At 41.8% G+C, this 23,323-nt stretch overlaps 1 protein-coding gene across 5 annotated transcripts in view; it reads left to right on the forward strand.

Annotated features, from left to right (window-relative positions):
- LOC148874123 (oxysterol-binding protein-related protein 1C-like) overlaps window positions 1-920 on the forward strand; it is a 59,593-nt gene extending 58,673 nt beyond the window's left edge. For all 5 annotated transcript variants that reach the window (XM_088963838.1, XM_088963840.1, XM_088963836.1 and 2 more), the window contains 3 exons: window positions 24-254; window positions 364-477; window positions 608-920. In XM_088963838.1, the coding sequence (XP_088819964.1) occupies window positions 24-254; window positions 364-477; window positions 608-775 (513 nt within the window). In that variant the 3' untranslated portion in view covers window positions 776-920. The remainder of the gene's footprint in view (window positions 1-23; window positions 255-363; window positions 478-607) is intronic.
- Window positions 921-23,323: the final 22,403 nt, after the last annotated feature.

Below are 23,323 nucleotides of genomic sequence, written 5' to 3' on the forward strand. Positions count from 1 at the left end.
TGACAGATTAAGTTGTGGTGCAGGTACATGGCATTGTGCAGGATAGGAATGGTAAAATAGTGGCCACACTATTTGGAAAATGGGATGAAAGCATGCATTATGTTATTGGAGACTACTCTGGGAAGGGAAAAGGATCACAACCATTGTCAGAAGCCCGCATTCTCTGGAAGAGGAGCAAGCCTTCCAATTTCCCCACCAGATATAACTTGACACGCTTTGCCATAACACTAAATGAGCTTACCCCTGGGCTCAAGGTTATTTGAATGGACCTATTTGGAGTTTATGTCAATTTCCAGGATCATCTTTGTTTCATCACTAATAATGTTTTTCAGTTAATAATCCAACATTGATCTATATACGCAGGAGAAGTTACCTCCCACGGATTCAAGGCTTAGACCAGATCAAAGGTGCCTTGAGAATGGGGAATATGAGTTAGCTAACTCAGAGAAGTTGCGGCTAGAACAGAGGCAACGGCAGGTGAATTATATATGTTGCCTTACTGTTTTTCGGCCTTTTTCTTCCCCACCCCTCAGGATATTGGTTTTTCATTGAAAAGGAATGAATTAGAGATATTATTTAATGGGGGCATTTATTAATCAAACTGCAGGCAAGGAAGATGCAAGAGAGGGGTTGGAAGCCACGTTGGTTTGCAAAGGAAAAAGGAAGTGAAACATACCGCTACATCGGTGGGTATTGGGAGGCTAGAAAACAGGGAAGGTGGGAATCCTGTCCTGATATCTTTGGCCATGTCCCAATAGATCAAACATTAGACTAATAGAATCAAGACCCCCTTCCTCTCTTTCCCCTCCATTTTTTCTAATACTCGATTGGCTGCCAATGCTTGCCATTTTCGAGCAATTTAAATGCCACATTGCATGCATGCAAGTAGAATAGATGAAGGTGTTGGAATTTAATAAAAAGAATTCTCTCTCTCTCACATACACACATGCACGCACACATACACGCGCACGCACAACTCATGGAAAGGACCAAAAGGTTAACCCTTCTGATTGAGATTTGAGATTGGACAGGTAACTGAGATGAGACGGAATGTCTTGAAAGCAAAAAATATAGTCTGAAAGCACAGGCATCCAACAATACATTGGGAATATCTATCCATCCATGAATTTAACATGGATGTATGGGATATGATACCCATGAATTTAACATACTCAAGCCAATATCTGTTTCTACAGAATTCCATATTTCTCCCAGAATTGCCATGTAGGGCATCCAGTTCATTTTCACTGTCATATCCAAGGCGATGAATGCATTTTTTCCAGGTTGCCATCATGCTGGTATCCCTTTCAGCATTAAAGTCCACTTTATTGGACTATTGCCTAATCATTCCAGCATTGAAGCTTCCAGACTTAAAAAACCAAAAGAAGCTTCTGCCTTTTGGAGCCAAGCAAGCTTTTCACGCCTGGATGATGTTATTGCTCATGTGGAGGTTCCAATTTGAGCCGTCGTGCATGACTACCATGTGGATCCATTTGCTGCAAAGTGAATCAGCCCCTTGTATAACTTCAGAATGTTCTTTTCTTGAAGCGTTCTTTCTAATCTCTGTCAATGTGGACGAATTTGCCACATCAGTCATGTAGCAAAAGGATTCATCATCCATATGGACAGTTGGTTTCTGGTCATCCAGACAATTGATATGGAGTTGTCCAAACTCCAAACAACTAAATACAACTATTGTTTCGTACCTTCACAAGATGGGATCTAAGTGGGTACTCTGGGTAATGATACAAAGAATGTGGGCTCAGCAATTAATTAGTTCAAGACTGGACTCTCCAATCTTGGCAAATGCTCCAAGTACATTGAAACTACGTCTTGTGTTTGTATACTAATATTTATCCTCGTTCACCACTAGTGCTCCACTACGCACCACCAGGTAAGAAGGGCCCTTCTCAATTTTACACTGGAGGAGTTCAGATAGTCTCCTCTCAGAGCACACCCCGCATGTGCCCCATATACACATCTCAGGAAACATCTTTCGTATTTGTCATAATGAGATATTCCCAATGCATGGCTGGGATGTGTTGAGACCCTTGTGGACCACACTCAATAGGGAACCCATCCGAATCCCCACTTGAGCTGTTAAATAGATCATTATCCTGCACTTTGTGCATATAGAAGTTGAGATGTTGGCATCCAACTGAATGAATTTGTGTCCTCCAAGTAACCATCTTACCATTGTTTCTTTTCTTTCGTAAGTGTTTCTGTACAGCTCTCCATGTCACCAATCGTTGTCATTGTTTTTCTGAGAAGTATGTGGCTTTCGTTGTCACCACCTTCATTTTGTCATGTCGAAACTGAGTTTTAATCTCTTTTCTACTTCGTAAAGCCAAGGGAGCAAATTGACAGGAGAAAGTAATGCAAGTTCATGTGAAAATATGAAGCATGCATGAATGAAGAAATCAGCCACATAAGCTGAAATAGAGATGGCAGTGGCATATGAGGAATCGTATAGATGGTCTCTCCCTACAAATATCAGCCCCACATGCATTCCAAATGACAAGCGACATACCTATCAATTTTTTTTTTCTTTTACTTCGAAATTAACAAAAGCTGTGAAATAGTAATAAAAGAGTTGTAGTGTTGGAAGGAGAAACGCCATAGTTGGGAGAGCGTCAGGCATTTCTTTCGTGTTAACTTATGCACATACAAAATTCAGGTGCAGTAAAAGTTATTAGATAAGCATTTCTACCATTTCAACCAGTTGGAGCCAGAACTTTGAAAGCGGCGGTTTCACTGCTTTCTTCTTTTGGACAAAAAAATGGCTTGTGAATTTCATTATCAAAAATCATCAAGCGTGAAGGAAGTTCCCATTTCAAAAAGCCGCAAAAGGGACTCCCCGGAATCATCCCAATTGCAGCTTTAATAATGGTACCTTTGCTTTCTCTTTCTCTCTCTCTCTCTCTCAATGAGGGAACTTCAATTGCCAATTTTTGTCCTCCTTAATAGTAACTTGCTAAATTCCCTTGTTCTACTTGCTATCTTCTTTTTCTATTCCCCTGTTTTGATTGTTAGACCCATACCAACTTTTTACATGGCAACTGTTTTCTCTTTTCACAGAGGATATTCCCGGTTAATCAAAAAATGGGATATGCCCTAATCACATCTCATTAAATAATAGCTGAATAGAAATTAAAAAAAAAAACTAGGGTGAGAGGACCACCTATTTAGATGGACCATTTGGACTGGGTGAACTAATGGGGGTTTGGATTTATTCAAGTAATCCATCATTCTCTTCAGCAATCAGGAATTCAGGATAGCCTCAACCACTGAAATGAGATACCTTGTGTCCCAAGTGCTCACCGTACAAGCACAAACGTATGCAGCTGCATGTGTACAACTAGTTAGGGTTCCCCACATAATTGGCCGGTATCCAGGGTTTGCTGGACCAACAACTGGCTAACATGATCACAACTCAGAAGTTTCTCCAACCCTATTTGTGGGCTTCCCAACAGACGAAGAATATCGATAATGTCAAATGGTTGAAATCGTATGGTTGTACTCTGATCAGTATAATATAGCATCTTCACATATAATCTTCTAACCTCTGATCACATCAGTATATATAGATAGTTGGATAAGTCACCGACAGAATTAATTGAATTAAGACAAGTCGATCAAGTTGCACTCCATTTGGAGCATCTTTGGAACGTTTGCTATGTCAATATGCAATGCAAATTTGAACCAAGGCGTGTCATTTCACACATTATTTTCTTCCATCAATAACATTTTTTTTCATAATCTTGCCCCACCATGCATTTGGAGTAATCACACATTAAAGTGATTCACAAGATTCCACGAGCAATCAATATTTTATGGTCAAAAGGCCTGAAAAAATATCTGAAAAGGGTGGAAGGTTTTATTCAAAAGTTATGAAAGATGCAACTTCAAAATTTCTCCCTGTTTTCCAAATAAAGCATGTTAATCCTTTAAAAGCAAGTAAAGTCTCAAAATGGTTTTCTCATAATTGTCCAGAGTCCTGCTCTGAAAACCAAATTAATTAACATATGCTAATTTTACCTTGAAATTACTTTGGAAGCACTACACTAGAAGTATATTCTAGATTAAATGAAGAAGTTTATATATGAAAGATGCTTTTGCTTATTACTTCACACCCTTCATAATTAGGTGTCTTCGGAGTGAAATAACCCCAAAGACCAAGATTCCTGATTTTATTGTAATACCTAAGTATCCAATTTAAAACCCAGCAAAACAGCTGAGATAGAAGGGTGATTTTAGTCAATGGCTATTTAAATAATGTTCCCAATAAGAAGGGGAATTGCAATATATAACAGCATCATATTTTTTTATGAAAAGAAATGGTCATTTACTAAAACCTCTATAATCTCATGGATTTACTAGGACCTATTTCATTGTGTGTGTTTTACTGAAACATGCCCTGTGGTTTGCAATCTAATCGACTTTTCATTAGATGACAATGAAAAATAACAGTTTTGGCCTTAGCATCAATTTAATAAATTTAATAAAAAGAAAATAAAAATGAAAATACCATTTTCTCCCATAATAAGACATGAGCAACCACTTTATTTGGATTTATTTGATCAATTTTGTTTTCTGTAGTATAAAGCAGTGCTGGGGGATAATTTTGGAATAAATAATAATGGGTCGATGCCCTTGAACATTTTTCGTTCAGTTTAGGCGATCATGTTACCATTTTCAAATGGCAAAACAAACAATTCTTTGTAAGGCCAATTAAGTAAATAGGTTGCAAACTAGAAGGGATGTTTTAGTAAAATGGAAAGTATAGGGTAGGTTTAAGTAAATCCAGTGGGTGTTCTAGTAAATGACCCTAAAAGAAAAGATTCCTTAATCACTAACCAATAATAACTTGCCTTTTCTAACTCTTTCAAAAAAAATCCCTGATGTTGTAAACAAATTATCTATGCTGATAAAAGAAATTACTCTACATTTTTATTCATGATTTCAATTAGTGAACGTCAAATTATTACTTTCTTCTTTAGGCTGTGTCTGATTGCAGTGCAAATTTATTTGCACTAGTAAAAATGCATAGGAATGCAAATGAAAAAAATGCAAATTCTTGTTTAATTTTGTTTTGGATTTTACTTTATTCTGTTTAGTGTCTTAATTTACATCATTTGTAGTGCAATCAAACAAAATAAGCTAAAATTTGAAACAAAAATAGGTCAGAATTTACACTCAAATCATTTGCACTGCCATGGTTTTGCATTAATACAAATTTATTTGCATTGCAACCAAACACATCCTTAATTTATAAATTGGTTCAAAGTCAATCACCTTATGACATTGTTCGTTTTGACTTTGTGTTGGAATTGGGTTACAATTCTTATGGTATATGTTTGGGATGGCTAAACGTACCCAATTTTAGAATTTTACCAACATGATTTGGGCACATCCATGGTGAAAAGACAAAGGAACCAATGCTTAATTAATGTGAGGTGATCATGGTTCGGACTGAGCTTAGCACCTATGATATGGGTTATAACCTAGGCCCTCCAGACCCAGGCCTGGGTCTGTATCTGTGCCGTTTTTTGAGCCTACATAATCTAACAACAAAAGTTTAATTTTTAAAAATATTAAATTAACATTAAAAAAATAACACTGTACAAATCCAAGTTAGGCCAGGCTTGGTTAGGCTTTGGGCCTATGGCACAAGAAATAAGTTATGACCTCATTTAATTCCTAAAATTGGCGTGTCTATCCTCTTATAAACGAAGACAAGGAGGACAACTTGGTGGGAATAAAAATGAAGGCTTTACCTAAAAGGACAACTCTCATACTTGAATTGATCAGTGATCACCCTTAGGTCTAAGTGTAACCCTTATTAAAAATGGGTTGTGCTTCAATGACTCCTCTATTTAAATTTGAACACCTGTGATGGGTGTGATGGAGCAAGTACAAAGTGATTTCAGGTCAGGTACAATTCAAATTCGGTTAGAAAATCAATTATTTAAATTCGATTCCGATTATATTATGACCAATCAAATCAAAATTTTACTAATATTTGAATCCCATCAATTAATTTGACTATCTGAATCTGAATCGGATCTAATTTGTTTTTACTATCATACTCCTTATAAAATAAAGAAATAATTTGTAATAAAATTTTGTTAGGGAAAAATAAAGGGTATTTAGGTCATCCTATATATATTCATCTAATTGACTCTGGCCATATTCCAATTATCAAAATTTGATTCAATTATATTAAAATCAGATTTTTGGATACAGTTTACACCCCTACCTGCGATATATTAATCTATGTTATGTCTTAAACACATGGTTTTTGTTTAAGCCTATTTAGAGTACTATTTTAAAATTGAACAATGTGTAGGAAAGTCACAAGAACAAATCTTCATATGCGGTTGCTTCATTCAGATCTCTCTCTGCACCAACCACATGGCTCAGAATTATTACAACATCTTGTTTTTGGTAATAATTTACTTCGCATGATTCTAAACCAAGTGATCTCATCGAGGAACTTCAAAAGTTCTATTCACAGGAACAACATACATAATCAATCAAAACCAATTAACAGGATGAAGCAATTAACTTTCTTATATTACAATATTACTGTCTTAATTTGTTAGAATGATCGACTTCTATATCATGGACTCTCATTCCATGTGATGAACTAAAAAATATGACTTGCAGATCAATCATTAAACTTTTTCTCTTGACTAATACAATTATTGAATATCATTTAGGTTGTATTCGCTTTTTGATAAATTATTTATTCAGGTAAATGTAATTATCTGGGTAAATTTTTTTAAGAAACACTTACCCAGATAAACACATTTATCCATGTTCTTTTATTTCTTATGTAAATAAAGCAATGATCATTTTAGCCATAAAAATCTATTATTAAAAAGAATATTTTTTTCCCATTCTAGTGTTGGCAACTTTCCCCCTAAGTGGTAAAGTTATTTCCCCACCTAGGAGATAGGTATCACTTACCCGGATAAGTGGTCTCCACATAAATCTGAAAAAGAACATGGAATTTTTGTTCAATAAGAATCAAAATCCAATTGACCAATTTTCCTCTTCTCAAAATCCGAAAAAAGAACGCCCCCTTAAGAGAATGAAAAATCTCACTAGCTAGGAGTTCAAATTAACATGCGATTCTTTGTTCAAAACATTTTTACTAAGATAGAGAAGATGTATATCAAGAGTAAAATTTCATGATATGATAACATGAGAATATGACTTATTGTTTCATTAAGCAAGCAGTTGATGAAAATGCATCAACTCAAACGGGATTAATTATTTGGTTAATATTGCACCATGAAACAACATTGCCAAACAAAAATAATCATATCGTGAACTATCTTTCGAAAGTATGAGAAAAAAAAAACTTGGAAAATTTCTCCGCACCTTGATGAATTGGAAGGGTCTTGGTTTAGTAAAATTGTCTTCAATCACTATATTGAAAATCTCAGAGTATATATATAGTTGGTATAAAACTTAATCCTTTTCCTTAATTGGCATATCAAACTAACCTTGTACAATCATCAATAAGTGAATATATGTTTATATCTGAGCCAATACATATATAATTGTCACCTGCATTCTGATTATATCAGCTTCTAGATGCCTTAAACCTTGGTTTTGTAGAAACTATTCAAGAAGCTTATAGGTCAAGTTTGTTTTTTTTTTTTTTTTTTCTATGTTTTTAGCCCCTTCTATCTCGAGAAATAAAGTAATAAAGGTAGCATTTAGGCTCTTTTGCAGAGAGGCATTATCGTGGATAGCCTCAAAAACATTAACCAAATTAAATCTTGATTAACAAAATCCCTACATTTAGTACAAAAGATGTTTGTAAGACCATCAGGCCCAAGAGACTTCTCAATTCCCTCATTTTAATTGCGCTCTTAATTTCCTCCTCTATGAAAGGTCTCTCAAACCACTGTTTTTGCGCACCACTCAAAATCTTTAACGGCAAGTTCGAGGGAAATGGTTTCCAAACTAGTTTTCTTTGTATAACTTCTTATAAAAACCTGTAACAATTTGTTTAATTTCAGCAATCCGACTCTCCCAAGTTTCCATCCCACTCACTCCAGCTTACCATTATAGAAGACCTCTTCCGAGCATTTGCAATTTTGTGAAAGAAATGAGCATTTTTATCTCTTGACCGAAGCCAAGCAATTTTAGCTCTTTGCCTCCATCTTGTTTCATCTTTAACTGCCAATTTATCAAAACTTAATTTAGCTTCTCTTTTATTTTTATTTAAGTAACTTAGTTACTAAATTATTTTTATTATTTTCAAAAGGAACATAAATGGATTATAATTTTAAATGGAAGTATATTATTTAGTATAATAATATATCATTTATTATGATAATTACATATTAATGCAAATAATATATATAAAGTTAACGAATTTTATGCAATCTAATGGAATAATGGAGAGAGAGAGAGAGAGAGAGAGAGAATTAGTGGCTATGAGTTATTGAATGAGAGAGTTAATGGCATAAATAATGAGGAAAGATTATTGAAGGATTAATGGTGTATTAACAAGGAGTGTTAAAAGTCTTGGTCACTTGAGTTATTTTGTTCAATTTTAAAATAACTAGAAAAAAATAGATGCCTTTGAGAAAAAACAAGAAAAAAAATGACTTTGAGAATAAACCAAAAAACGGGAAAATGCCCGCATACTTTACACTTCATTTAATTTCCTCTTTAAGGTGTTAACTTTCATTCTCTCCTTAGACACTTTATTTGAAGTATTCTTATTTCTAAACAAGAAATTTTACTAATTAAATTCAAAAGGACACCATGATTCGATAAATAATGAAATTATTTTTGTTATTTAAAATTAACATGTGCAACAGAAGTGTGTATTAAAATGTCTTGGAATCAATACTTTTATAGTAAGAAAACATAACACAGCTCAGTAGCTAATTAATTATTATATTGAATCTCAACCGGATTAAACTGGGGTAGATCGATCATAGGTGAGAATGCAATCCAGAGGGGTTACCAATTTCGAGTTCAAATTAATGCAAGAACCAATATAACGCTAGATATATATTTGTAAACCAAAGATTTCATTTCACCAGAGAAGAAAGCATACAACAGAGCACCAGCTAACTAAAACAAGAACAATAGAACAAGCAAACTAAGAGAAATCGTAGAAAATTAAATAAAAATTAAATTTGGGTAACCTCGAAATTTGCTTTTCAAATGGGCCAAACACGGATTAACCGAAAAGATAGATTAACACAGGCCTATGCCAAAAGGAGCTGCAGTTTCTCCTTGGCAACCTAAAACGTCCCATTTGTATCATCCAATTTTGGAACTTGGAAAGTCCAGAAACCAACCTTGGACAGTTGGATGATCTCACTTCAATTCTCAACCAGATTCCAGAACCAGCACAGAGAGAGAGAAGATAAAAGAAAAAAAACAATTAATTAAGAAACGTAACATCATCATGTGATGTGATGGACCTCCTCCATCTCCGTGATCTTCTGTGAGCCCCGAACCTCCCAGTGGTCGTGTAGCTGTGCCTCAGAGTCCAAGGCATGAGATTTGTGACTGCTCAACCGATACTCAAAACAGTCTCTCTGGCTCTGATAAGCGTGCTATAAGCAGTACAGTCAAAAAAGCATCCTTGGAAGTTTGACAGAAGCTGTACACAACAGTAATCTAACAGTCGCACCAATATATGCAATTGTTTATGTTCTTCTGGTTCTGGAGCAGAAAGAAAGAAAGAAAGAGTAGACTTGACTCTTGAGATGCTGCTGGTTGCTGGAAGATGACGAAAGAAGGGGATTTGAGTTCTGACAGTACTCCAAAAAGATGGAAGATCTATCTAGCTCTAGCTCCAGCTCTAGCTCTACCTCTAGATGGTTAGTTTTTAATTTGTTTCAAGGGTCTGGCCGGCGTGTGGATGGATGGATTGACATTTGATGTACAGTTTGACACACCCTCCAATCGAATCGATCTTGACCGTTCAATCACGCCCAAGGACAAAGCATTAGAAGGTCGTCTGCAACAAACCACAAACCCACAGGGCCAAGGCATCTTTCTTTCTCCCCTGCAGAAACGGTTTTGTGACGAAACCGTGACCTGACCACTTAGATTTGTCAAGGACAAGGAGTGGATCTTGTTCCCTGCGTTTTTGTTTCTAATTGGGTCGTCAACTGCAACAACGAGAATGAGATTGAGAGACTAAGACTGAGATTGAGATTGAGAGAGACTGAGAGTGTGTGAGGGTCAGGGAATTCATTCATCCATAATCCATTCATTGTTTCGCATGTGAAGCCTGAAGTGTAACTTCACTTACACCCACACTCGTCCCGATCAACTTCTCTGGTTGTCTTGTTTTTTGGTTCATGTTTGTATGTGTGTGGGAGAGAAAGAGAGAGAGAGAGAGCGAGCTGAGGGGCTATGATAGCCAGCTCTCATGGCGCCTGCTGTGCTGCCTTTCGGGAATCGGGATAAATCATAAGGATTTTTGGTTTTAAAGAGCGTCGAGCGTTCGTTTGGAGCTTGGAGATATCATCAAGTATGGGGTGGAAACATACAACTGTAGTGTAGACAGCACTCCTGCTGATACTGATACACAAGTCAGTGCAAGTGCAGGAGGATGGCCACAATCAATCAGATGATCATGTTATCATTTTTAGATGGCAAATTCTTAGTGAAAAGTAATAAGTAAATAGATTGCAAACCATTGGGAGTATTTTATTAGTAAAATGAAAACTATACTGAACGTTTAAATAAATCTATAAAACTATAGGGGTGTGTTGTAGTAAATGATCCAAAAAATCATGTATGAGTCATCACATGAAATAGGAAATGAGACTTAATTTTGCCATCAGCCTGCAATCAGCCTCCCATTGGATGTGGGGATGTTTGGTATAGGGGTGTTCATAAGAATGTCCAACCCGACCAATCTAGATTGATCCAGCCTGAGTCGGTTGGGTTTTCATCTGTACTGGTCGGCTTTGGGTTGGGTACATACATAAACCGAAATCTTGGGTCAGTTTTGATTTTCTTGCATGAAAACCGAAACCAACCCGACCCGACCCAAACTAGTATTGGTAGTTCCTACTTCCTAGTTTGAGTAGTTTCCTAATTATTAATAGTCTTCTACTTTTAGACTTTTCCTAGAACTAGAACTCTAAAAGGCACATTAGGCAATTACAATTAGAATTCAATTAAGTGTCTTTTTTTAGTTTTTTACCTAGATTAGAATTTAGAAAGTTTCTAAATTTTTATTTTATTGATTTAACTACCTAGATTTACCTAGTTTTTTACTCTAAAAGGCCTATTATTGACACTTGTTTTTACATGAAGAATTTATTGATTTTATTCTTTGTTTGAATTAAATTTAGATTTATCTTGGACTCTTGAATATCAAATTATCAACTAATTCAGATTTTATTTGGCATTGTACAAGAGCAAAACCGAAACCGACTCAAACCGACCCAACCTGACTCAAACCGGCTAGATCGGTTTGGCCTATCAGTGGGTTGGTTTTGATTCCCACCTTAGCTAACCCGACCAGCTCGGGTCGGTTGGAAAAATCCCAAAAAACCGACCCAACCCGACCCGTAAACACCCTAGTGGTTGATAAACGTTTTTCTATTATTGATTGACGGTTAGATGCCATTAAACACCACATAAGCGAAATAGTAAATAAACACCTTGATATCGGGAGGAGAAATGATAAAACAATAGACTTACCAAATAACATTTTGGGACAAATGACTAGATGGTGATGAACTAATACTATTTATGAATAAACGGAAGCCCTACCAAATATCATTATTTTGGATTTGGATATTAATCAGTTGCATATGCATATGTATATATAGAAATGTCATATAAATAAGGGTTCTATGTGATGACGAAAAGACACGGTGCCAAAAAATAAAAATAAAAATAAAAATAAAAAACTTTTAGGGGATGTTTCAAAAAAGAAAAAAGAAAAAACAGTGCCATGTTGGCACCAAATGAGCGTATTGATTTTTAACAATGGAAACTGTTATTCGGTTCGGCATTTTTTGAGAAAACAATGGGAAAATGCCTTACTAGTTACTACTTGTAAAATTGTGGAACCTGCTTCCGATAAAAACATCCTATTTGATGCAACGCGGTGTGATGATGTGGCAAGGCAACCATTTTTTTGGAAAAACTTTGGAGCAAGAAACGTCTTACCAAACAAAAAGAAAAATGCTATTTAGTATTGCTGTATCTATTTGGTACTTAATAGCAACACTGCCAAACAAGATACATCGCCATTTTCTAAGAAAATTAAGGATCTGCAAATGCATGGACATATTTTCTCAGAAATCGTTAACAAGGGAAAGGTATTGGAATATATCAAAAACCACCATAACCAATCAACTCGCATCATATCATAAAAATAGTAGACAATCAAGTGGGTTTTCATCAAAATTCATAGAGGATTTTGATTAGCCAAAGCCTTACTAGTTTCATGTCACTCGGGCATCATAGAATTTTCCTATAATTATATAAACTTTCTCTCAACTTTTTTGTTTCTTCATTACTTTGTAAAACAAATACAGCCTACGAAGCCAAGAATTGGTAAATCAACTTGTCACTTAGTAGAATTTAATTTTCAATGTTGAGCAGAGATGAATAGTGATGCATCAGATTTAGACATGACAAATCTCTCATCAGTGAGAAATGAACTGAGCTTCGAATACCAGGCTCGAGGGGCCTATTTGAGCCCATAGAGGGACTGGCATAAGCAACACACATAATTTGGATGATCATGATCAATAAAGTCGGGTGGTTGTTGCATAAAAACCTCTTTAGATAATTCTCCATGTAAAAAGGCATTTTGTATGTCTAGCGGGTGTAGGGGCAGTACTGAGAAATAGCAAGACTAAGAATAACCCTAAGGGTTGTGGGCTTAATAACTAGGCTGAACGTTTCACTATAGTCTAGGCCTTCATGCTGATTGTACCCCTTGGCAACCAGTTGTGCCTTGTAGCGGTGCATAGTGCCATTAGATTTTCGTTTGATACGATAAACCACTTACAACCCACAACATTAGCATTGGGCTTGGGTTGGACCAAATCCCATGTACCATTCTGTAGTAGTGCATCGAGCTCATCCTGCATAGCAACTCTCCAATGGGCATGGCGATTAGCAAATGAGAAGCATGTGGATTCCACCTCAGATAAAGGATACCGAGTAGAGACCAACGAGTATTTCTTGGAGGGGCGAAAAATGCCAGCCTTGGCTCGTGTAGTCATAGGATGAATATTTTGTACTTGCAAAGGTTGTAGAGACATAGCAGGTGATATGCATGGGCCCATGGAGGAGGGCGAATCCAAGTTGAGTATAGGCCCATTGTCGGAATTAGTGGGTTGTTCACTAGATGACAAATTTGGGAGAAGCATGGGCACATTATTAGAAGCAATAGGCCCATTTGATGATGAAGGCAGTAAAACCAGCGACACTAAGGGTGTTGTGGGCCTCTCAGAATTTGAAGTGGATGGGCTTGACAAAGAACTTGAGTTGTTGAAAGGAAAGGAAGTTTCATTAAATTGGGCATGCACAGTGATGAAGTAGCACCCAATTGCAAGATCCAAACATCCATAGCCACGATGAAAAGGGCTCTAGCCCATAAAAACACATGGCTTTGATTGATAGTCCAGCTTGGGAGTCATATAAGGGCGAATATATGGAAAACATAAACAGCCAAAGGTTTTTAGAAATTTGTAATATGAAGTCTTACCAAAAAGAGTTTCATAGGGAGTTTTGCTAGGAAGAGCAAGAGTGGGCAGTCGATTGAGTAGATACACCGCAATCTCAAAAACATCAACCCAATGAGTGCACGAAGCAGAAGCATGATTCAACAAGGTAAGGCCTGTTTCAAGAATTTGTCTGTGCTTGTGTTCAATTTTGCCATTTTGTGATTGCACATGGGGACAGGAGAAGTGATGGGATATGCCTTCCTTTTCCAAATAGGAATGAAAGCTACAAAATTCACCTCCCCCATCAAACTGAAACAGCCAGATGGGATGGCCAAGCAAGCATTCAACATGTTGTTTGAATTTAATAAATACACTAAGAGCATCTGATTTTTGAAAAAGAGGGAAAATCCATGAATATCGACTATAGAAGTCCATAAATGATATATAATATTTGAAGCCCCATATGGAGGTGATGGGAGAAGGTCCCCATAGATCGGAAACAATTAATTCTAAAGGCCTTGAGTACACTGAATTGGTTTGTGGAAGATGCAATCGATGACTTTTCCCTTGTGAACATGCTGGGTAGAAGGAAGAAGACATGCTAGATACTGGAAGCTTAAAATGACTCACAACATGCTTAACTACTGCTGATGATGGATGCCTGAGACGAGAGTGCCAAGTATCTATTGAAGTCCAAACACTGAGAAATACAGTTTTATTTGATTCATTAGCTTTATTCATCTACAAAGGTAGACTGTAAAGACCATGTTTAGTTGTCCCTTGAAGTAGAGGTGTTCCTGATCGTCGATCCTTAACAACACAAGTGTGAGGGTGAAATTTAGAATAAACATCATTATCAAAAGCAAACTGAGCCACAGAGAGTAGGTTCTTTTGTATATTAGGCACATGTAAGATGCTTTTCAAAAGTAAAGAATAAGAGGCAGATGATATAGTACCAGAACCAGTATGAGATATTGCCAAACCTTCACCATTGCCAACAGTGACCTAATTAGGAGTTTGTTCTGCGAAGTTTGTTTCGATGGGGGGTGGAAGGGGAATGTTTAGTGAGGGAGGTCCAGAGGTGCCACCGCCTGTGGCACATTCAGACTTGGGATCCCATCCACTGAAAGGGGGATGGTGAACTGCCCAATGCACACCGTCGGAACATGAAGTTGTTCTCCGGTAGTGGCTGTTTCGATTCCATGTCTGACACTGCTGGAGGAGGCCATTTCGGTGTTGGAGTTTTTGAAAGAAGGGTAGGTAAAAGAGATTTAGAGGGAGGCTTTTGGAAGCTTTCCCATAGACGGCGCCAATTGATGGAGCGCAATCCGACCGGTCTTAGCTGTCAACAAACTCGCCTCTGGGCTGGAGCGTCGGGGAGCCTGAAACGGGAAAGATGGGAGAACTCCGGGGGGAACCCGGTGGGATAGCTCCGAAGCTCAAGTCAGTAATCTCTCAAAGGTGAAGTGTAGACCAGATAGCGCAAAGTTCACATACCTTGTTTGTTGGGGGCAGGGGGCTTTTATAATCACTTCGCGCACTTGCTCCGAGGCCCTTGTCAGGTCGGGTATGATTACCCTTGCGTCTGTCAATTCGGCCGTCATCCTTTCTGTTGGGACGAAACCATCACTGCCTAACCGTCTCTCCAACTGGAGATGACGGTGTTAGGAGGCGGTGGCAGGTGGCCATTTAGAGTGCGGCCGTCAGGCGTCAGATCCTAAGTCAGTCAGGTGCGGCGCCCTCAGGTAAAGACTTCCTCAGTGTCAGGCATAGTATGGTTTGTTTGGTTTTGGTGCCTTGAATGTGATGTGGTGGAGTGGTGAGCGAGGCAAAGTCTTGAGTTCGGAGGTATGTATAGGGCAGGTCAGTTCGGCGAGGTGCATCCCGAACTGTTACAAGGCAGGCCAATTCGGTGAGGTGCATCCCGAGCTGTTACAAGGCAGGCCAGTTCGGATTACTTTCTGGTTTGGGGCAAAGGTGAGTTCGGGCCCCTAGTAGGGAGTTCGGACTACTGGTTTCTCCCCTTGGTGCTTGCGCCTTAGGCTTGCTTTTGTGATGAGCTGTTGCTTTTGCCACGTGTCGCATAACTATGAGGTCGAGCCAAATCTTCTTTCATCAATTGCCCCCCACTCCTCGCGCCAAGGGTCTTGCCCTGGTGCAGGGAGTTTTGCGAGGTGGTAGGTGGATTTGTCCCGTTCTTCGAATCTTGACTGCACGAGTTGCTTTTGCCATGGTTCTTTGGTTCTAAGAAGGCGGGAAACGTGCCTACCGCTCATAAATGTTGACGGTCGTGACAGCGTGCATTTAAATTTCAAAAATTCGTGCCGCTGGGACATGACAACGGGTCATTTAAATTTGAAAAAAGCGCGCCACTGCCTTTCTGAAGGGATGTGCGCTGGTAGTTTTTGTCAGTTGCAGGGAGACGTGCGGCGCGGTCAGTTTCAGAAAGACGTGCACCGACACGACGTTGGTTTTAAAAGACGTGCGCTGACGTTTCGCTCTTTTCGGAAAGACGTGTGCCAATCACGTCTCAACCTCAGGGGATGTGCGGTCAACGCGAATGTGGGCCATCAGGTCGTCTTTGATCTGCACGGTCGGTTCTTGGTTACTGTAGCTATAAATAGTGGGGGACCCCCGTCGATTTGTCACTTCTGCGGTTTGCCTATTGAGCTCGCGTCCAAGTTTTTTCAGATCGTGTCTAGGCTGGTTACTTAGCCTCCAAGGTTTTTGGCTTGTTCCTATCTCCGGAGACTTCAAAACTTTCTTCCGGTGAGTACCTTCCTGAATCCACCTATTTTCCTCGATGTCTGGCTTTGATAGCTTAGACGACTCTTCAAGTAGGACTGATGTAGGTTCTACAAACCGAGCCGTATCCCCCGACTGCCTTAGTGATCCCGAGGTGGAACTTGATGATGACTATGAACCCGTAGGCCGAGCTGCTTCGGGAAGTTTGGCGTCTACCTCTCGCCGAGGTCGGATGCTAGATAGGTTTGGTCCCTCAACCATGATGCTCAAGGGGCTTCAATCTATACTCATGTCTTACAATTTGCTTGGGGGTATACATATTTCATTCCCTCGGGTAGTTTTCCTTGGGAACACGATCCTGACGAGATCGTGATTTTTCGAGAGCAGCTCGCCGCGGGGCTGCGACTGTCTTTCCACCCCCTTTTAGTCGAAGTCATAAACCACTTTGGCGTTACCATTGGCCAGCTTCACCCGAACTCTATTCGAAACCTAGTGTGGACAGTCTCCCTTTTCTGCAACAGAATTTCCCTTTAGACTTGGAGATATTCTCCTCCATCTTGATGCTTAAGAGACAAGCGGGTTCTCTTCCTAGGGGAAGACGGGCGTATTACCTTTATCCTCGCCCGGGCTTTAAGCTTCTGCACGATCTTCCTAATAAGGTCCCGGCATGGAAGCGGGACTACTTTGGCATGCGAAGTGCACAAGGATGGCCCTTTCAGACCCAGTGGGGTGAGGCCGCTCCTGATTCTGGTGTCACTCTCGACAAAGAGACGGTGAAGGGCCTCCGGTAATGGGCACGACAAGGTTTAATGTGTCATGAGTACTTGACGGAGGCCAAGCTTATTACGGTCGGCCTGAGTTCGGGTAGGTTTCTAGTTCTGCGATTTCTTGCTTGCTTTTTTCCTTCATTTTTTCTGATGTCAAACTCGTTTCTACAGTTGTAATGGATGCAGAGAGAACTCGTGGGGGGCGCCTGTTCCAGGGCATGAAGAGGAGGAAGCGGGACGCCAAGCGAACTCGTACCGAGCTGCCCCCGGATGAGGAGCCTCAAGTTCCAGGCCACACGCCGGAGGATCTGCCGAGGGAGCCCAAGGTGACTCCGCCGATGTATGAAACTACCAGGGCGCCTTACGCTGAGACCACTCATACGGGTGCTCCTGCATACTCCAATGCTCCTGCTCACTCAGGGTCCGCTTATACGCGAGCTGGGCCCTCGGGCTTGGGAGCTCAAGGGGAGTTCAGGAGCGTGTTGACGCCGAACTATGCTCTTCAGAAGAGTAGGGAGGCTACTTTCCCCGAGGAGATCACGACGTGGACCGATCTTCCTTTGAATCAGGTCGCCTGCCGCGCCGTAACACACGCTATGGTGGTAAGTCAGATTTCGTCTGCCTTCATTTTCTATCACTTTTGCTGTTGTTGCTCACTTGTTTCTTTTGGTAGGTGAATTATTCAATTCACGCCTTAGTAGCCCAAGTGGAGAGGAGCTCTTGACAGGCGTGAGCTGCTGAGGCTACCGCCCATGCTGCTGAAGAGGCTTTTCGTGCCGCCAAGGCGAATACCCGAGCCGCTGAGGCGACCGCTTATGCTGCCGAAGAAGCTGCTCGCGTCGCCATGGCCAGGCAGGCGATGTCTCAGCGTGATGCCGAGGCCATGGGGGTAGTCGTCAAACACATGGCGGATTTGAAGTTGAACTTGCAGCATCAAGTCGAATATCTTCAGGAGGACATCAGGGAGAAAACGTAGATTTTTTCCCAAGGCATTGAAGACGCCAAGAAGAAGGCTGTTGAAGACTATATTGCCTCTCCGCGTTTTAACAATTTGATGGTGGATTCTTACAGAAGGGGGTTCAAGCTGAGTCGGTGGATGATCTGGAACACGTACCTTGACCTCGATGTTAGTGCCATATCCACTTCGCGTATAACTCAGGAGATGGCCAATGCTGCCGATGGTGAGCCAGATTCTAAAGGAGAGACAGGGCCTTCGGGTGCTGTTGAAGTGCCTTTTGATGGCAAAGAAGTAGCTCCGGGCATGTAAAGAGATTTTTTTTTGAAGTGCCTTCTGATGGCCAACGTACTCATGTTTCTTGCAACGGAATAGATAATCTTTTTGCCCAAGTGTTCCTTTTCTCGAACTGATTCTTTGTCGAACTGAAAATATGCCACTGTTTCTCGTCCGGGTTATTATACTTCTGCGACCTGTTTTGCCGCTAAGGCTTTTGAAGCGAACTGATTTTTTGTCGAGCTGATAATATGCCCGACTTTTCTTTGCTTGTTTATGACGAGGTTCCTCTTGGCTCTGCATTGTGGCCCATAGGACCTTATAGCAATTTCGTCCACTTCGCTTGGCGGTTTATAGGTAGTATCACCTTAAATTCACGATGTTCCATGCTCGAGGTACTTGTTTGCCTTCTAAGGTTTCGAGCTCGTATGCCCCCCTGAGCACTCTCTTTACTTTGTAGGGCCCTTCCCAGTTTGGTCCAAGTTTGCCCACGCCGGGTTCGGGCACCATAATCTTACGAAGGACCAGGTCGCCGACTCGGAAGCTTCGTTGCTTTACTCTAGCATTGTAGTAGCAAGCTACCTACTGCTGGTAGGCCGTTGTCCGGATGTGCGCGAGGTCCCTTACCTCGTCAAGTAGGTCAAGGTTGGTACGTAACTCCTCTCCGTTTGTTCGATCATCATATGTTTCTAGTCGCAATGTTGGTACTTTGATTTCCACCGGGATCACTGCTTCAATGCCATAGGTGAGGTTGAAGGGGGTTTCTCCCGTGGCGGTTTTTTCTGTAGTTCGGTGAGTCCATAAGACACTTGGTAGCTCTTCAGCCCACAATCCCTTAGCTCGATCTAGACGTGCTTTTAGTCTGTGCAGGATAGCTCTATTCATTACTTCCGTCTGACCATTTGCCTGCGGGTGCACGACTGATGTGAAGTTTTGCCGAATCCCCATGTCCTGGCACCATGCTTGGAACTTGATATCCTCGAACAGCTTGCCGTTGTCGGAAATTAGTACCCGAGGTAACCCGAAATGACATACTATACTCTTCCAAAATAAGTTATGTATGTTTCGGGCCATAACAGTTGCTAGAGGTTTGGCTTCTATCCACTTCGTGAAGTAATCTACTACAACAACTATGAATTTTCTTCCACTTGTTGCTGGCGGGAATGGCCCCAGGAGGTCGATGCCCCATTGTGCAAAGGGCCACGGGCTGGCGAGGTATTTGAGGTCAGAAGCAGACTGATGGTGGATATTGGCGTGCTTCTGACACTTGTCGCATTTTCTGACGAGCTCGACAGCTTCTGCCCTCATCGTTGGTCAGTAATATCCTTGTCGAAGTGCTTTTTGGGCGAGTGCTTTGCCCCCCAAGTGTCCGCCGCACAGACCTTCATGAGTGTCGCGGAGTACGAACTCGGCTTCGACAGGTCACAGGCAACGCAAGTAGGGGAGTGTGTAGGACCGTCAGTATAACCGTTCGTCTATTATGACGTATTTGGTTGCCTGGCGTTGCACCCTCTTTGCCGCATTGCGTTCTACAGGGAGGGTTCCGTCTATCAAGAAGCTCACGAGTGGGTCGATCCAGCTCGGCTCTGCTTCAAGGATGGGAGCGACCTCCTCTACCCCCCCCCCCCCCCCGAGAATACTAGGCCGAGGTAAATCCTCTATGTACACGGTTCTCATGTTGTTGTGACTTGTGCTGGCTAACCGGGACAGAGCGTCGGCCTCAATGTTCTCCGACCTCGGGATTTGCCTGATGAAGTGTGACTGAAAGTTGAACAAGGCCTCTTTTACTTTCGCCAAATATGCGATCATGGAGAGCTCGCATGCTTCATACTCGCCCATAACTTGGTTGACCATGAGCTGAGAATCGTTGCAGATGACTAAGTGCTTTGCCTTTACCTTTTGCGCTAGGTTCAGCCCGACTATCAGTGCTTCGTACTCTGCCTTGTTGTTGGATGCCGCGAACTCGAAGCGTAGTGCGTATTCTAATTTTGTGCCGCCCGGGCCACATAAGACTATTCCAGCCCCGCTGCCTTGCTTGTTCGAGGAACCATCCACGTGAAGGATCCAGGGCTCCTCATCCCAGTTCGTGTTTTTCGCCTAACCAGGAGAGATGCTACAGTGGCTGCTACTTCACGGGGTTCAGACTCTATTGGCTCGGGAGCTCTGGGTTCACCCAAACTGGGGACCTCAGGTTCAACCTATAGGGCTTCGTGGCTGAAAGTTCACTTGGCGATAAAATCTGCCAAAGCTTGGGCCTTAATTGCAGTCTGTGGTTTGTACTGGAGATCATACTCGCTGAGTTCGATGGCCCACTTCGTCAGCCTGTCGGAGACCTCGAGCTTCAGCAAGACTTGTCTTAGGGATTTGTCGGTTAAGACGACGACGGTGTGAGCTTGGAAGTATGGGCGGAGTTTCCGAGCTGATATCACCAGTGCGTAGGCAATTTTTTCTATCTGCGGGTACCTTGTTTCTGCTCCCTACAGAATTTTACTAACATAATAGACGGGCCGCTGGACCCGATCTACTTGTTTTACTAATACCGAATTGACCACTTTGTCGCTCGTCGAGAGGTACAGTTCTAAGACCTCGCCCTCCTCGGGTCTGGCTAAGGTTGGTACGGTGGCGAGGTAAGCTTTTAGCTCGTTGAACGCGAGCTGGCAATCTCGGGTCCATTCGAACCCTTTGCCTTTGATTGCCTTGAAGAAAGGTAGGCAATGGTCTATCGACTTGGACATGAAGCGACTCAGAGCGGCTATGCGGCCGTTTAGCCTTTGAACTTCTTTTACTTTCTGAGGTGGTCTCATATCAAGGATGGCCTTTATGTTGTCCGGGTTGGCCTCAATACCGCGCCGGTTGACAATGTATCCTAGAAACTTACACAAGGTGACATCGAAGACACACTTGTTTGGGTTTAGTCTCATGTTATATTGACGCAGGATTTGGAAGACATAATCCAAGTCTTTTATTAATTCTCGTAAAAACTGTGTTTTGATGACCATGTCGTCTACATAACATTCAATTTTCATGCCAATCAAAGGCGAAAAAGTTTATTTACAAGTCTTTGAAAGGTCGCACCAGCATTCTTTAGCCCGAAGGGCATGACCTTGTAACAGTACAGGCCGAACTCGGTAATGAAGCTGGTTTTTTCTTGGTCGGACTGGTCCATCTTGATCTGGTTGTAGCCTGAGTAGGCATCCAGGAAGCTTAGCAGCTCGTGCCTCAAGGTCGCGTCCACCAGGCGGTCAATTCGGGGCAGGGGGATGCAGTCCTTTGGGCAAGCTCGGTTCAGGTCGGTGTAGTCAGCGCACATGCGCTTTTTTCACCAACACTGGGTTGGCTACCCAGCTCGGGTAATGAACTTCCCTTATGAAGTCCGCTGTGAGGAGCTTTTCGACTTCTTCGTCGACCGCCCTCTAGCGCTCCGGGGCTAAGTTGCGTTTCTTCTGTCTAATGGGTCTGACTACAGGGTCAGTGTTAAGCTTGTGAGTTATAAGGCCAAGGTCAATACCGGGCATATCTGTCGCGGACCATGCAAAAATATCTAAATTTTGGAGTAAGAAACTCACCAGTTCAGTTCGCAAAGGCTCGTTGACGGAGGCACCGATCTGTAGTGTTCGCGTCGAATCTATAGCCGAGGCCGGGACTGTGACTGTTTCCTCAGTGGGCGAAGCTCGTTCCTCACCCTACTCCGCAGGTCGATCTAGTTCGAGATCGTCGGCTGCCTTGGTTTTTCCCTTTAGGGCAGCAACATAGCACTTGCGGGACTCAAGTTGGTCACCCCGTGCTACCCCCACACCGAAGTCCGTGGGGAACTTCATTGCCAGGTAATAGGTGGAGACCACCACACGCAGAATATGCGTAATTGGTCGCCCTATTATGGCGTTGTATGGGGAGGGGGTCGCGACCACCAGGAAATCGTGGTTGAGTCTTACCGTGCAAAGCCATGTGCCGACTTCCACAAGTACTGTTATTTTTCCCATGGGCCTGACTTCCTCTCCGCTGAAGCCTACCAGAGGAGTGTGAGTGGGTTTCAAATCGCTTTTATGCAACTACAATTGGTCGAATGCCAATTTGAATAGGATGTCCGCTGAACTGCCTGAGTCCACCAGTACACGCCAGACTTCAAAGTCACTGATCCTTAGCTTTATGACGAGCGCGTCGTCGTGGGGGTAGTGGACACCTCGCGCGTCGTCTTCTGTAAAAAAGATCGGTTCTTCCTTCTTCGGACTCTTGGGAGGGTTTTGCTCCTCTCAGGCTACTTCGCGAACTGACATCCTTGCTGCCGCCGAAGTGCATCCTACCACCACCAAACCGCCCACTATCACGTGGATGGTACCCCGGACTGGCCTTTCTTTTGGGGGAGGTCACTGCAAGGCTTCGGTCAGTCTGTTGCTCGGCTTGGGGACATCCTTCCCATGTTCCCCTTGCCAACCTGCTTTATTACTATTGTCATAATGTACAAAAATTCTTAAGTACCTGCGACGGATGAGTCCTTCTATCTCGTCGTGGAGATTATTATATTGCTCGGTGCTATGACCATGATCTTTATGAAAACTACAATATAAATTTTTGTTCCTCTCGTTGGGGATGCTCTTCAGGCGAGGTGGCCACTTTACGTAAGGAGCATCCTTGATCGTCATCAGGATCTCGGTCTGCCTTCCGTTTAATGGCGTGTAATCCGTCTGAACTGCTAAGGGAGCTCGGGACGGATGGCTTGGCTTCGCCTCTTGGTTCTGGCCTCTTCTGTCACTAGGGTTGGAGGGCTCGCCTTCTCTTTTTCTTTTTTCAACCCCGCCTTCGTTTCTCTGGTTTATCTCTTCCTTTGTTCTCATAAACTTGTCCACGAGCTTGAGGAAGTCAGCCACGGTTGCTGGCTGGCTGGCCACCAT

Source organism: Nelumbo lutea, chromosome 1 (assembly GCF_056320005.1).
Source record: "Nelumbo lutea isolate HS-2025 chromosome 1, American lotus-T2T, whole genome shotgun sequence".
NCBI lineage: Eukaryota > Viridiplantae > Streptophyta > Magnoliopsida > Proteales > Nelumbonaceae > Nelumbo > Nelumbo lutea.